General features: G+C 46.0%; 1 protein-coding gene across 6 annotated transcripts in view; it reads right to left on the reverse strand.

Moving 5' to 3' along the window:
* The window catches only part of XYLB (xylulokinase), a 117,241-nt gene that overhangs the window by 99,119 nt on the left and 2,620 nt on the right, over positions 1-15,502 (reverse strand). For all 6 annotated transcript variants that reach the window (XR_013394771.1, XM_028749906.2, XM_077936724.1 and 3 more), the window contains exons 2-6: positions 14,294-14,376; positions 13,381-13,450; positions 9,029-9,109; positions 8,421-8,507; positions 5,509-5,637 (exon numbers count right to left, since the gene is read on the reverse strand). Coding sequence is in view for 5 of the 6 variants with exons in the window: in XM_028749906.2 (XP_028605739.2) it covers positions 5,509-5,637; positions 8,421-8,507; positions 9,029-9,109; positions 13,381-13,450; positions 14,294-14,376 (450 nt within the window). In the remaining variant the exon portion in view is untranslated. The remainder of the gene's footprint in view (positions 1-5,508; positions 5,638-8,420; positions 8,508-9,028; positions 9,110-13,380; positions 13,451-14,293; positions 14,377-15,502) is intronic.

A 15,502-nucleotide genomic window follows, 5' to 3' on the forward strand; every position in this document is an offset into this window, starting at 1 on the left:
AGATCCTTCATGTCAAAGTGCTCCTTCAGCTGAGCTAGGGTGCTTTGGTAGAAAGCCTGATTCTTCCAAAACATCAGAAGATCATCAACAAAACATAAACAATACAGTTTGTTTTGCCCCTCCTCCTTGACAAACACACATGGATCAGCTTTGCCCTGGTGAAAACCTAGAGAAAGCAACGTTTCAGTGAGTTTTGTGTTCCAACACCTGGCACTCTGCTTGAGACCATATAAGGATTTCCGCAGTTTACAGACCATTCCCTTCTGTATCTGCATCCCGTCAGGTGGAAGCATAAACAGCTCTTCGTTCAAAATCCCGTACAAAAAAGCTGTATTAATGTCGTGGTGGGAAACATGCAGTTTCTCCTCCGCAGCAATCTTGAGCATCAGCCGAATGCTCTCATATTTGACTGTGGGTGAGTAGGTCTCATGGTAATCCTGTCCTGGTACCTGTGAAAAACCTCTGGCAACCAATCTGGCTTTGTGTCTGACAACCTTGCCATTCTGGTCTGTCTTGGCCTTGAAGACCCATTTGCTGCCAACCAGTCTCATACCTGGGACTACCGGTACCAGTTCCCAAGTTTGGTTCCTGTTCAAGGAATCAACTTCAGCCTTCATGGCATTTAGCCAAGGCTCAGCATCTTTAGAGGTTAACTCCTGAACCTCTTTGAAGCTTGAAGGTTCCCACACCTTCTCTGAGCTACTAAGAACAGCAGTTGCAGTCTTAGCAAACTCATCAGCAAATCTCTTAGGAGGTCTGCCTTTGGTCGCCCTTTCAGACCTACGTACTAGACGCAAGTCTTCTGGACTCATCTCCTCTTTCTTAGGAGAAAAATGACCAATGGTGAACAGTGGTTCTTCCAGTTCATTGTCAGACGCATCAGATGGTCTGACTGAGGCCTTTGCACTCTTGTAGTCTGCTGTGTCATCACTCTCACTGACATCAGCAGCAGCGCCGCCCACTGAACTGGAATCCGAACTCTGATCATCATAATCATCATCATCATCATCCTTATCATCATCATCCTCAGCAGCTTCCTCAGCTTTAGCTGCTTGCTTGACATCACCTTCATCCTCCTCTGGGTAACTCTGGAAAATTCCCACATTTTCCCCCCACTTAGGATTGTACTCAACACTCCTTGTGAACTTTATGGACTTAGAGTTAGTCATCCATACCCTGTATGCACCTTTTTCGTACCCCATGAACAAACCATGTGCCCCACGCTTCCCAAGCTTGTTGGTTTGTGGGGTGCGTACCCACATGTCAGAACCAAAAATTCTCATGTGTTTGGTGTTGGGTTTCTTGCCAAACATCTTCTCATAGGGGGTACAACCAATGGGTGATGACAATCTGCGATTAACGGAGTAAACCAGATTCCCCAAAGCCTCCCCCCAAAACTTATCAGGGAGATTGGCATCATGCAACAAGGTTTTCATTCCTTGCAGCAATGTTTGATTTGCTCTCTCCGCAATCCCATTCATCCATGGCGATCTGGGGGTTGACATGTCATGCTGGATTCCCTTCTCAGTCAGGAAAGCTTCAAACTGCTGAGAAGTGAATTCCCCGCCCCGATCGGTAAAAAGACAGGAAATACGTTTACCGTGAGCATTCTCCAACCAAGCACAGAATGCCTTAAACTTCGGAAACGCTTGCGATTTCTGTTCGAGCAAAAACACATGAATGTACCTAGAAAAAGAATCAATTAGAACCATGAAGAACCTTGCTCCTCCTAAAGAGGGCGTAAGTGGCCCAACCAGGTCTGCGTGCACTAGCTGGTAGGGCTTGGAAGCCTGCCTGCTAGACTCTTTGCCTTTTGGAGCAACCTTCACCTTGTTCTCAGCACAAGATACACATTTCATGTGATATTTACAGGGTTTGATGTTCAAACCCTCAACCACCTCTGGCATCTTGGCCAGTGCCTTCCAAGAGAGGTGACCAAACCTTCGATGCGCTTCATGAATGCAACCTGCATGAAGAACTTTGTTAGTTTGTGCAACACAACAAGAATCAGCATTAGATACAACAGCAGTGTCATCATAAGTTATATGGAACAAACCATCCATAAACTTTGCATGCAAATAGTCCTCTTTGCCTTTACTGATGACACAGACGCTCCTCTTGAAGGAAATCTGAAAACCACGTCCAGTAAGCTGCGGGACGCTCAATAAATTGCTTGCAGCTCCAGGAACATACAGTACATTACTGATGGTTGTATGCAAACTTGCAAGTTTCACAGTCCCTTCTCCTGCAATTTGCAACGTCCTTCCATCAGCCAGGTGGATCTCACCTTCCTGAGGCTTGAAGGAGATAAAGAGGTGCCGATCCTTTGAGATGTGGCGGGTACAGCCCGAATCAACAACAAAGCTGCCTTTGGCTGTTGGAGCAGCCTTCACAGCAAGCAAACCCTTGTTTTCCACTTGCTTGGGCTTTTGCAGCTTGCCCCCCTGCTGCTCCTGGCCAGCAGACGTGCCTTTAGCCTTTGGTGAAGCTGTGCCAGCAGACATAACCTTGTCTTCCACTGGCGTGGGCTTTTGCAGCTTGCCCCCCTGCTTCTGGTCAGCAGACGTGCCTTTAGCCTTTGGTGAAGCAGTGCCAGCTAACAAAGCCTTGTTTTCCACTGGCGTGGGCTCTTCACCCCCCTTCTGCTTCGGGCCATCTGCAGACGCCTGTTTACCTTTGCCTTTCCGGCCTCTGCAAAGGCGATGACCTTGGTTCTCACGAGAAACAGAGCTCTCAGCTGCCGACTCCTTGGCTCCCCCTGGAGGCTGGAATGCTGCCTGGGATGACATCACAGTCTGCTCCCCCTGCAGCTTGCAACCGGTGCCCTCAGCATCCCTGCATACACTCGCATTCTGGGAAACAGCTTGGACCTCCGATGCAGTCAAACTCTGGGCTGGGACAACTGAGTTGTGAGCTTTCATCAAAGCATACCACATTCCACGTGCAGTGGTGTTGCCAGCCAGCGTCTTAATTTCCTCAAGAGATACGGATAAGACTATTACGTCAATCGCCTTCGAATCATCGGCTTTCCATCTCTCTGTCAGAGGAACTGGGGGGGCCTCACTCACGGTATGCCACACCCTAAACCGACGCAGCAAACTCTCACACCATTTTGCCCAGGTCTCATAATTCTGCCCATGTAACTTAAGGCATTCAGCATTTGCCTCAGAAGCTTCAAAAGCGTGGAAAAACTCCATTCCAGCTTTTTACTTGAGCCGTGAGCCTTTATGCCTTCTTATCTCGGCAGCTCATTAATCACGATGCCTTTTGGCTCGGCTCCCAGGCCAATTAAGCCTTGCCGGACATCAAAGGCTCCTTGTTGAGGTAAACAGAAAAGCCTCCGCTCTCGCTGCTTTCGCTTTTCACATACCTCTCAAACGCAGTCTGTTGCAGCTTTACTCTCCTGTAGGTGCTGTGAATCTGGGCCCGAAACCTTGTTGTTGGGAAACTGCCAGGGAGATATAGTCCATCATGGCCCCAAGCCGGCTGCCGGACTTCCATCGATCTCCCGTAGCCAGGCAGATCCAGCAGTTAGCGACACGAAGCCTCAGAAATAGATTGCCACATTCCAGGCTTGTGCACACTGTTCTTTATCAGCAGAACCACAGCCAGAAAGCTTGCACCGTAGAAGAGAGCATAATTTACAGACTTTATTTAGCGTTGAACAGAACAAAGAGAAAACATGACCGTTCTGTGTCAGTGTCTCTGACCGACTGAAATCGAAAGGAAACAGCAAGCATAAACATCCTGTGACTAGGACATGCGCAGACTCTGTGACTCTCAAAGCCTGCTCTCTCTTAAGGTGGAACGGAAATATCCTAACAAATTCTGCTCGCCTTTCGAAAAAGCAGGAGAAAAATGAAAACTGCAGCAAGAGAATTCCTGGCCACAATTTACATTCCAGAAATGACAGATCAACGGAATGTGCAATGCTGGTTGGCTAGGCACACTCCCATCACAATCCAGGAATCGCCTCAAGTTCTTAACTGGTTAAAGTCATTCAGTCTGTACAACTCAGCGAGGAGACTGGTTAGATCCACACTAGCTTCTAATTAAAGTTGCCGAGGATCTTGCTGAAACCAGCTTACCATATTTTTCCATGTATAACACGCCCCCCCCCCCCCCGTGTATAACACGCCCCCTATTTGGGGGGTCTAAAAACTGAGAAAATGGGGGGAGATTGCGCAGAGTTGTTGAGCTTTTTTTGGGGGGGGTTACCTAAATACGCTCACCCGCCAGACAAACGCTCCCACCAGACCAACAGTTCTGATCGCACGCAACACAGAAGCAACCAATCATCAGACCGCTCGCTGCCGACAGCTTAAAATCACCCGTCCAATTGCCGCGGCAGCAACCAATCGGCCACAGCCACCAATCAGCCGCACTGTTGCCGCTGACAATCTTCTGCTTGAGGCAGCAAAAAATTCTCCGTCCCCCCCCTCTGCACTTCACATGTATAAGATGCCCCCAATTTTTTTACCTTGTTTTAACGTAAAAAAAAACTAGTCTTATACACGGAAAAGTACAGTACAGTGGTACCTCAGGTTACGTACTTGATTCGTTCTGGAGGTCTGTTCTTAACCCAAAACCATTCTTAACCAGAGGTGTGCTTTCACTAATGGGGCCTCCTGCTGCCGCCGTGCAATTTCTGTTCTCATCCTGGGGCAAAGTTCTCAACCCAAGGTACTACTTCCGGGTTTGCGGAGTTTGTAACCCGAAGCATTTATAACCCGAGGTACCACTGTACTTCTCAACTGGGGGTCTTAACATCAGCATAAAAAACTAGGGAACCTGTGGGGAACCTCCAGCTCATGCACCATTCTTGACCCCCCCTCCCAAGGTCCAAGATCAGTACAGGCGGGACTCAGTCCTGCTGGGTGTTGCTTCACAAGCACATTTCAGGAATGCACTAGCAACACAGGCCCCTGCAGAGAGAAGGATTGAAGCTTCTGCTCATCAATTGAAGAGTGTAGAGTAGATGAAGTAGATCCCTCTCTCCACCCTTGTAGAACAACTCTGACAGGTAGACAGAACTACCCACCTGTCAGTCACCTGCTATCATCATAGCATCAGATGGCTGTCAGGTGGGGAACTAGGCCCACCTGTCAAAAGTTGGCCCAATCTAACCAATGAGGCCAAAATGGTTTTTCACCCCTCAATAGGAGGTATGCATTCCCCTTTAGAGAAGAGGGCGTAATCATGATTCCCCTAACCATAACTGTTATCTGAACTGGAAAAATACTTCTTTCATTAAATTTTTGTCCTGCTATTCCTCCGAGGAGCTCAACACAACGTCTCCTCGGCCCATTTTATCCTAACAGCAAAATAATTTAAAGACTCTGTTCAGCCAAAGACCTTATTCATGGGTGTATGAGCAGGAGAGAAGATACAAGTGGGAACCTTGTGCCCTTAGCATCTGGCGCACACAAAAACCTCTTGGAATGACTTGTTCTCATTTCCAAGAACAGCCTCAAAAGCCGAACTTTAGTCTTGCTTCTCAGCTCTCACCTCGTAGGCTCGTGAACCAGTGACCTCAGCAAGTTTCTGAGCCCCTCCGACAGCTTTTTCCAGAGAGCAGCACTGGGCAGTTGTGCTGGAATCCATCCAGACAGGGCTGTTGCTGACAGAAAAGCAGGACTATCGGGGATGAGAAAAAAACAGTGTCAGAAAAGTGGTCAGTGCCAAACCAGCAAGCTGGTTTAGGAACAATTGCACATAGCTGGGTGGCGCTGTGGGTAAAAGCCTCAGTGCCTAGGGCTTGCCGATCGAAAGGTCGGCGGTTCGAATCCCCGCGGCGGGGTGCGCTCCCGTTGCTCGGTCCCAGCGCCTGCCAACCTAGCAGTTCGAAAGCACGTCAAAGTGCAAGTAGATAAATAGGTACCGCTCTGGCAGGAAGATAAACGGTGTTTCCATGCACTGCTCTGGTTCGCCAGAAGCGGCTTAGTCATGCTGTACGTCAGCTCCCTCGGCCAATAAAGCGAGATGAGCGCGGCAACCCCAGAGTCGGCCACGACTGGACCTAATGGTCAGGGGTCCCTTTACCTTTACTATTTTGCATAACAACATGTGATTACAAGGGGGAAGAGACCATGTGCGAGTCTCTATAGCTGGCCAAAAGAGTTTTCACTACATCACTCTCTGGTCTGAAGTGGATGCAGCCGGGCAGGAACTGCCTCCTTTCATAGCCCGAGGCAGCACAAAATGAAGCAAGATGTGTCAGCCTGCAAAGGGAAAAGGCCTGCCTCTTTGGCAGCATCAATAGAGGAGGGAAATGCATTTATCCTATAAGACAAATACTTAGGACCCAAGAAAAAGGCTGGTTTGGATGATGCAGATGGGGAAACCTGGTTTGTGTTGGCTATTTGTAGTTTAGTAGCGCTGCAGAGAGCTTGCCGGGGAGACCATGCATAAACAAGGAACTCAAAAATATCTTAAACAAGGTTTTAATAACAAAACAAAAACTCCTTATACACTAAATACATCAACAACAAACCAGACCCAACCACCAACCCATCCCCCAGGGTAATGGGAGAGCTAGGTGCTGCTCCTTATATACTACACCCAATTGCTGACACAGCTTGATTAACACAACTCAGCAGCACCTGCTATGTTTCACAGCTGTAAGACTGGGTCTCGTTATTTGCCTTGGCCCTGGCCCTTAAAGACATACACAACTTGTGAAGCAATAATGAACCTTCACATTTTAAAGTGACCATTCAACAGTTTGAACCTGATGTCATGGCTGCAGAAGAGTGATGGGAGGCACCAACTGGGGAACAGCAAAGGGAACCCCCGGGGAAGAAGGTTCAGAGCCAGGGGACTGATGGTGGGACGACAATGAGTGGCCAGAGGGAGAAGATGGAGCAGACTAGGAGGAGGAGGAGGTGTCAGAAGCTGAAGAGGCAACAGGGTTTAGTGCATGAGTAGGCAAACTAAGGCCCGGGGGCCAGATCCGGCCCAATCGCCTTCCAAATCTGGCCTGCGGATGGTCTGGGAATCAGCATGTTTTTACATGAGTAGAATGTGTCCTTTTATTTAAAATGCATCTCTGGGTTATTTGTGGGGCATAGGAATTCGTCCATTCCCCCCCCCCCCAAATATAGTCCGGCCCTCCACAAGGTCTGAGGGACAGTGGACCGGCCCTCTGCTGAAAAAGTTTGCTGACCCCTGGTTTAGTGAGTCGGACGAAGCTGTGGCAGAGCGCAGTCCGGTCTCCGTGACAGGAGAGGAGCAGGACCAAGAGACAGAGTTGAGGCAGGTTTCTGAAGAATCCAGGGAGTCTCCTCCTGCTGCTGTCACCAGCTCCCCTCCTCCCTGGTCTCCCAGAACATATAGAGAAATGAAGAGGGCAGAGCAAAGAGAGACAAGACGGTGGAGTCTTAGGCTGCTGGGCACTGGGATAGGAGCCTTAGAGAGCGGTGGGAAGGTGGGGACCTTCAGTCCTCGCAACTGCTTCATTGGGGAATCAACTGGGAAGAGTTGCTGTGATCACTAGGCCTGCGCTGTTTTAGTTTATTTGAATGAAGAGTTAACTTCATTCATAAAGAGATGCTTCATTCATAAAGCACCGGGTGTTTTATTGACCTCCACCCAACTCCAGCTCCTGACACCCATACTCAGCCAGGAACTTCACCCATGATGCCAGGAGCTATCAGAGTTCAGCCCTATCTAGACCTGGGGTCTTTGCAGAGGGAGCAGGACTCTCCAGCAGATCCCAGCACCACCTGTAACCCTGAGGAGCCACTGGATCCAGACACCCCAACCATCTGGATTTCTGGCTGGCTCTCAGAACCCCCTTCGTCACCCACAGGGCCACAAAAGCGGAGGACTGGCAGGAGATTCAGAGCTGCCAGTGAAATGCCTGGATCGCTGTACATGAGGCTACTTGGGAAGTAGAAGCATATGGAAGCACCTGCCCAGATCAAGATCTGTCCGAGAGCCAGGAAAGGGTGACACCTCCAGCTCCTATGTAAGCTCCCAGCCTGAGCTGCTTTGCTGCTGAAGCAGCAACTCCCTTAACAGATCCAAGCCTTCCTGAACCAGGAAAACAGGTATAGTTCTAGAAACCAGGAACCAAGGTTATGTTCATGGCTTTAGCGTGTGATGAGCCACTGAGACTAGAAGGTTGGAGCCTTTCCCTGAGCAGTGGAGTTTGCAGGTATTGGCTCCTTCCAACAGCAAAGGCTTTAAAGGTGTCCAGTTCATACACCCGCCACTGTTATACACTTCTTGTTCAGAGGAAGAAAAAGAAAGCCTCTTGTCTGCATCATCATTTGTGCTTATCCTTTGCTAAAAGGAATGCAAAGCATGCTTCAATTATTTCTAAAGTCAGCAAGGAGCTGGGAAAGTGAGCGAGGCCTTTAAGGGTCAATGAGCAACAGTAGACTTAAACGTCCTTCCAAACTCCTAAGATAAGTTACCTTCAGGGACTGATGCAAAGGAAGATCAGGCGATAGGTTTTGTAAAACAGAGTTTGCACCTTCTTTCCAGTAGACGCTTCCATGTTGCTGTTAAGAGAGCAAAGGCATAAAATAAAAGCAGAGTGGCAAGTTAAGATTCTCTGGATTCCCACCAACTTTAAAATACACTTGCATGCTACTAGAACATCAATAATGGTGCCTTTTAAGGATACTAAAATAAGCTTGAAGGCAAGGCCATTTTCATTATCACAAATCATGCCGGTAACGGAGGCTCGCCCATGGCAGGGGCACACTCCCAGATCACTCCCATTCTGCCTTCTAAACCTACTTGGCTCAAACTCCAACTCTCCACAGGCTTCTATGGTCAGTGCAAGGGCTCCTGGGATCCCACTTGCAATGGTTCATGGGATTGCTAGGCGCTGTTTTCACACCTTTTTGCCCTTTCTGGGCTCTTTTTAGGCTGTTTTTGCAATTCTTAAAGTCATTTCCAGGTTTTGTGTGATGCATGTGTGCATGGTAGCACATCAATTGGCTGTTGCCTGCGCATGCAATCCAGAATAAAGGTTCTCCCACTCTTTCACACACACCCCTCTATACTTTTAACTGACCTGCCCAGCTCCAGACAAAGCTTTCACTCTGGAGAAGTTAAATCCAGAAGACTTCATCTTTTCCAAGATCATATCCAGGGCCTAGAAGAACAAACATGATCAAGACTGACTGCTGCACTCCAGGAAATTATGAATCCCAACAGGCTTCAGAATTAAATAGGTAGATTCCTGTCATCAGTGACAGAGAAGGAAAATGGAAGAATTGGATAATCAGTAGAAGGTCTCTCGAGAAACTGAAATGATTAGCGTGCTGAATAAAAGCATTTTTCAGATGAAGAGAGGGGGGGAAACCTTCAAACAAGTTTAGTACACATGCTAATCTTCCGGGCCAAACTAAACATCACAAATACAACCTTCAGATGAATAAATCTTCATCTATTAATTTCAGTCAATTAACAGTGCAATCTTAACCAGATATACTCAGATGTAAGTTGTATTTAATTCAATGGAACTTACTGCCAGGGAAGTGGGGTTAGGATTCCAGCACAATCTATTAAACTTGAATGCAAAAAAACACACAACAGCAGTTCTGAAGCACAAAGCACATGGTCTTTGTTTCTAAGATGGTGCCTGCTTGCTTTGTAGCAGGCATCATCTTATAAGAAGCATCCCTCCTATCTCTCACAGCCAGGAAGCCTCTTCCATAATTGAAAAACTGCAAACACTAAATAGTTGAATTAAAAATTGTGCAGAAATAGAGATTTAAGCCTGCTGTCCTTTTTCCAGTTGAAAGGGTTAGAGTGATAAATCAAAAGCCATTGAATAAATTAAATATTTCCATCTTAATTACCATGAATCTGCATGTAACATTAACCCAACAATTCATTCTCTTTTGCAAAGTGCTTTTGGGAGGTGGCAATTTGCAGCAGAGGAAGAGACATGAAGGGAAATACCACATATGTTTCCCACTCTGACTGTTTTAACTACAATTTTCAACCATCAGCAGCTGTCAGGGGTTTTCAGACCAGCATATACCACACAGACATAGATCTGGGATTCTTTAGCTGGAAAATTAGAGTTTCTATGGGAAATGAAGAGTTAAGCACTCCTCCCCTACCAACCTTACACCTTTCTTATTTCTTCTCCACATAAAACACACCAAAATATCATAGAATCGGAAGGATCCACCAGGTTCATGCCATCCAACCCCTTGCAACACAGGAAACTTTTGCCCAATGTGGGGCTTGAACTCGCAGCCCTGAGATTAAGAGTCTAGTGCTCTACCAACTGAGCTATCCAACCTCACTCAACTTTGAGGTGACAAATATGCCTTGAATCTTAAGGGAAACGTGCCGCAGAACAATATCATGCCAGCACAACCCTTGAAAGAAGGCACATGCTGGGAAAGTGGCCATACTAACATCTGGGCAGTTCTGCTGTGCCGATTTGCATGGCACATGGCTGACGTTCAACCATCTGCTGGACTAAGCTGAGCGCAGCCAGTGTAAAAACGGCAAAATAGATTTGTACCAGCAGAAAGGCAGAGGCTAAAAGGAAATTTATGCATTTATTTATCAGTTTCAGAAAAGTGTATGTTTCACTTGATTAAAATGTTCTTCGTTCTCAGATGTCTGTTTCTCAGAAGAGCTAGAAAGAACCCTCAACACAAGGTGAGAAACGCTATCATTCTAGCGTGGTTACAATGTGCTTATAGCAGCAGCACACTGTAAACTAAGCAAGCAGCTTCTTGGTTTTTCAATAGGCCAAGATCTGTGGATGCACCTCTGAGGTGGGGAATTTCAGCCCCAGGAACTGAAGGCGATCTTCCCAGGCTTCTCCAGCCAATCCTCAAGGCTCTCCACAGGCCATCCCACCAGCATCCCAGGCCACACCTCTCACCTGCTTGTGGCTGGTTGGAAGCTGTGCCTGAACTGTGATTATGCCTCTTGGTTCTCTGGATTGAGAACTGTGTGTGCACATGTGTTTGTAGGAACCTCTGAGTTTTGGATGGCTTATGTTCCGAGGCACTACGCACATCTGTGAAATCACGTATAATTGAATCCCATTTAAAAAGCCTGCCAACACCCAGTTCCACCCCCGTTCCATCCTTTGAGTGATGCTTCAGTGAGCTCTTTATGATGTTTCCAGGGGTTTGGCGCGATGCGAGCATACACGGTTGCACACCTATTGAACGCATGTAAATGGCGGGCTGCCTGTATTTCTTTTTCATTACAGTGGTACCTCGGGTTACATACGCTTCAGGTTACATACGCTTCAGGTTACAGACTCTGCTAACCCAGAAATAGTACCTCGGGTTGAGAACTTTGCATCAGGATGAGAACACAAATCGTGCTCCGGCGGCGCGGCAGCAGCAGGAGGCCCCATTAGCTAAAGTGGTGCTTCAGGTTAAGAACAGTTTCAGGTTAAGACTGGACCTTCTTAACCTGAATGGACGAATTAAGTACTTAACCCGAGGTACCACTGTATTTGAAAAGAAGGTGCATTTATAGCTAGTTGACGCTGCATACACACTTCCTTTTTTGCTCCAGTTCACGTGTAACGTCAAGTCCCCACCCTACCCATGGTTAAGCCATGGTTTGACTAAGCATTACATCCAAACTCGGACTCAGACAAACCTCAGTTACAGCTCCAGACAAATCACGAGCCATGGTTTGGACATAACAATAAGCCAAACCATGGCTTCAACCATTGCTAGCACAGCAGTGGCAGTTTAGTTTCTCCATACTAAGAAGTCCCAAGTGGTGCAACTTTTCTTCAAGTTGTTGATTGTTTTGGTTGCCCTTTCCTGAGCCTTTTGCAACTCGAGAATATACCGGTACTTTCTGAGGTGAGGCAACCAGAACTGTACACACTACTGTACTTTTCACTTGTCAGTTGGCTTTATTTCCCAAAAAATAATAATGTATCTAGGGATGGGGTATAAGAGCTAAAATGGCCACTCAAAAAACTCCAATGTTCGACAAACAAGGAAAAAAGCAGAGCCGAACTGGTTACTCTTCCCCAAAGAACAAAGAGATAAAAAGCAAGAAAGAGTAATACAGCTTTCAAGTGGTTAAAGAGTGTAATTATGTCAAAACTCAGCTTAATCCCAAACAACGTTGACATCATTTGGAAATTAATGCATCTGTTACCACAAACAACGATACAAAATGTGACTACTTGAAGAAATGAAGAAAAAGAAGAAGAAACATGATCCAGGAAACTGCAGCGTCAAAAGGATCCTTAACAGCATTCCAAGTGAAATAGAAAACAAGCAAATTATAAATTGTCTGGCAAATGTAATGGTTTCTTGTGTAAAGTAATTTTAATAATGCTGAGCTAAGAAGCTGAATCATCTAATGACACAGACAGAGCCAAGCGACCAAATTTAGAAACAATGGCAGCTCCTAATTAAGAAGAGATTTGCCCTTCCAAGTTACAGTCTCTGTACTAGGTAATCACTTTGCACTCCTGCTACTGAAGGATCTGGAGCGTGCGCAAAAGATTTCGGAAGTAAGCACAGGCCCTGCTCTCCTACCCAATGAGAGGGGCACACCACTGTCCATTTGGGTTTCCTTTCCCTGAATAACAATCTGTCCCTCACCTGGTCCTGCTGAACTTGTGATCCCCAAGACTGAGCAAAGACCAGCAGCCACTTCTTGTGACCTGATAGAAATGCTTGAGGAGACTGTGTTTTGTCGTTCCCGGAAAGCAGCAAAACTAGAAAGTTTATCAAGGTCCACATGGGCTACCATACATGGCTGCTGGGCTGCATTCAGTTTGGTAGGACATCTATGAGGATACCTGAACAGCAACTATGTTTAGCATTAGCCCAGAACCACATGGCAAGCACTTGCAAGAATATGGCAAGTATTTCCAGAAGCAAAACGCTGTCACAGCAGAAAACTACCTTTACACCACAAGGCCACTGCTAATGCTGGTCTGATTCCCATCTCTAGTACGTACAAGGAGAGATGTAGCAGATCAACAGAGAACCATCATACTGTAAGATTCAGAAGTGCAGTAAAGATACTTCTAAAACCTTTTGAGCCCCATGCAGCGGCTCTTACAATTTACTCAAGACCACCAAATGCACTTCATTGCTGAGTAACGACCTGAACCCGGATATTCTAAGTGAAAAATGAATTATGTCATCCGCAGCACAGAACAGAGTCAACCATAGTTAGAGGTAATTCTAGATCATTGCATCTTCCTTGTTGGCACAGAGATTTTGCTAGGCCTCTATTTACATAAACCTAAGCAAACAGGCAACGTGTCATTTTGAAAAAGGTAATCCTATAGGGCAACAGACAGGAGGGCAAATAGGGAGAAGGGAGAGGATTGGAGCCAATTGCAGGAACCCACCGGCCTTCCTCTCCAGGCACCGGCGACATTACTCAAGCATCACTTACCTTCACCCACATTAATACAGGTGAAGTCACGGTCAGTCTGTCACTGTGAACATGGACGCCACCTTGAGTGCTGCAGGAAAAACAATGCCTAGGTGAATAAAACTAATTCATTAATTCAATTTACATTTTCCCAAATAACACACAAGTACTCTCTTGTACACAGCTAGGACAGTTCTTTTATTGTTGTTGTTATTAAAGATTTTGTTGATTTACAGAAGTATGTGTAATGTCTCATATTTTTTCCATGTAACATTTTTACAAATCAGTTTCATTTGTTGAGACATTAGGAAGAAAAGGGGTGGAGGTGGGGAAGATGGGTGGGGGTGGGGTCGGGCGGCAATGTTTCTATTTTGCTTAATGTATGTAGGGTTTGGTGTCAGCGTTGCTCGTGTAGGTTCTCTGCTGTTCACTTGTGTTCCTTTGGTGGTGAGAGAGGTTGGGGTTGGCCTAGGGTGTGGTTATTCATGTGTGGTTGGCTGTGGTCACAGCTAGGACAGTTACCCTTAAAAAGAATGCAAAAAGAAAACGAAACATAGTGCAGTGTTACTAAAGGAATACTTTTAATCACAGCATTCTATGATCCTTCAACAGGATCTGCCCAAGCGCAAGTACAGTGGTACCTCGGGTTAAGTACTTAATTCGTTCCGGAGGTCCGTTCTTAACCTGAAACTGTTCTTAACCTGAAGCACCACTTTAGCTAATGGGACCTCCCGCTGCTGCCGCGCCGCCGCATGATTTCTGTTCTCATCCTGAAGCAAAGTTCTTAAAACAAGGTACTATTTCTAGGTTAGTGGAGTCTGTAACCTGAAGCATATGTAACCTGAAGCATATGTACCACTGTACTCCAGATGCAGAGGGAATTTTAATGCCAACGCAGGTTTAGACCAAATTAAGCACAAATGACAAAACATACCCAAATTCTGGAAGATCTTTGTCAAAATTGACACTGTCCTCATGGATGACTCGCAGTTGTTCATCTACAGCAATTACTTTCAGCTGGAGAAAAGGAAATGTTGCTGCTGCTGTTATTTATTTCATTAGGATTTGCTTCCTATGAAGCATCTCAAAGTACTGTATAATAAAAACACGTATAAAACAATTGTATATATAGAAACGGTTAAACAATCATTTATACAAGAAGTAAAAACAATTACATATGCAAAAAAACAGTAAAAACAATTACATAGATATAAAAATGCAATACAGATACCTACAGGTATCTTCCAAATAGTGGCGTGCCTTCTAGAATTAATTATATCCACTGGTGTCATTGATTCTAAAATGCATGCCTCCATTTGGAAGAATCAATAATTTCTGTGTGATCAGTCACCTAAAATAGCAAGTAGCTAGTTCATTCTGCACTTCATCCCATCTCCAGAAACTGATGATCCCTGATTAGTGTTCCAAGTCCTGGGAGCAAATTAGAGTTTCACTAAGGAAGTACTGAAATTCCCATGATTAGTTCAGAAAAATGCTTCGTGTTTTCCCAGGAGTGCCCCTGCCCTTCTTCCTTCACCATTGGCCCCTTCTTTCTTTTCACTATTCCTTTTTACAATCTTGTTTTTGTACAGATCTTCACATTCATAAAAACCTCACTTCCACTCATCCTGTCAATTTATTGGAGAGGTGCGATGGAAGGAAGATTGCTTCAGTTCTGACCCTACATCACCTTAGCTCAGCCTTCCCAAAGCTGGTGCCCTCAACGTATTTTGGATTTCAACTCCCATCAAGCTGTTTGTAGTCCAAAACATCTGGAGAGCACCAGGTTCGCAAAGACTGTTTACTTTATGTTACTTATAACTGCATTTCTATGCCACTTCTATCTGGAGTGAGACCTGTTCCATAATGAAGGCTGATCACCGAAGAATTGATGCTTTTGAATTATGGTGCTGGAGGAGACTCTTGAGAGTCCCATGGACTGCAAGAAGATCAAACCTCTCCATTCTTAAGGAAATCAGCCCCAAGTGATCACTGGAAGGACAGGTCCTGAAGCTGAGGCTCCAATACTTTGGCCACCTCATGAGAAGAGAAGACTCCCTGGAAAAGACCCTGATGTTGGGAAAGATGGAGGGCACAAGGAGAAGGGACGACAGAGGACGAGATGGTTGGACAGTGTTCTCGA

This window comes from Podarcis muralis, chromosome 12 (genome assembly GCF_964188315.1).
Source record: "Podarcis muralis chromosome 12, rPodMur119.hap1.1, whole genome shotgun sequence".
Lineage (NCBI taxonomy): Eukaryota > Metazoa > Chordata > Lepidosauria > Squamata > Lacertidae > Podarcis > Podarcis muralis.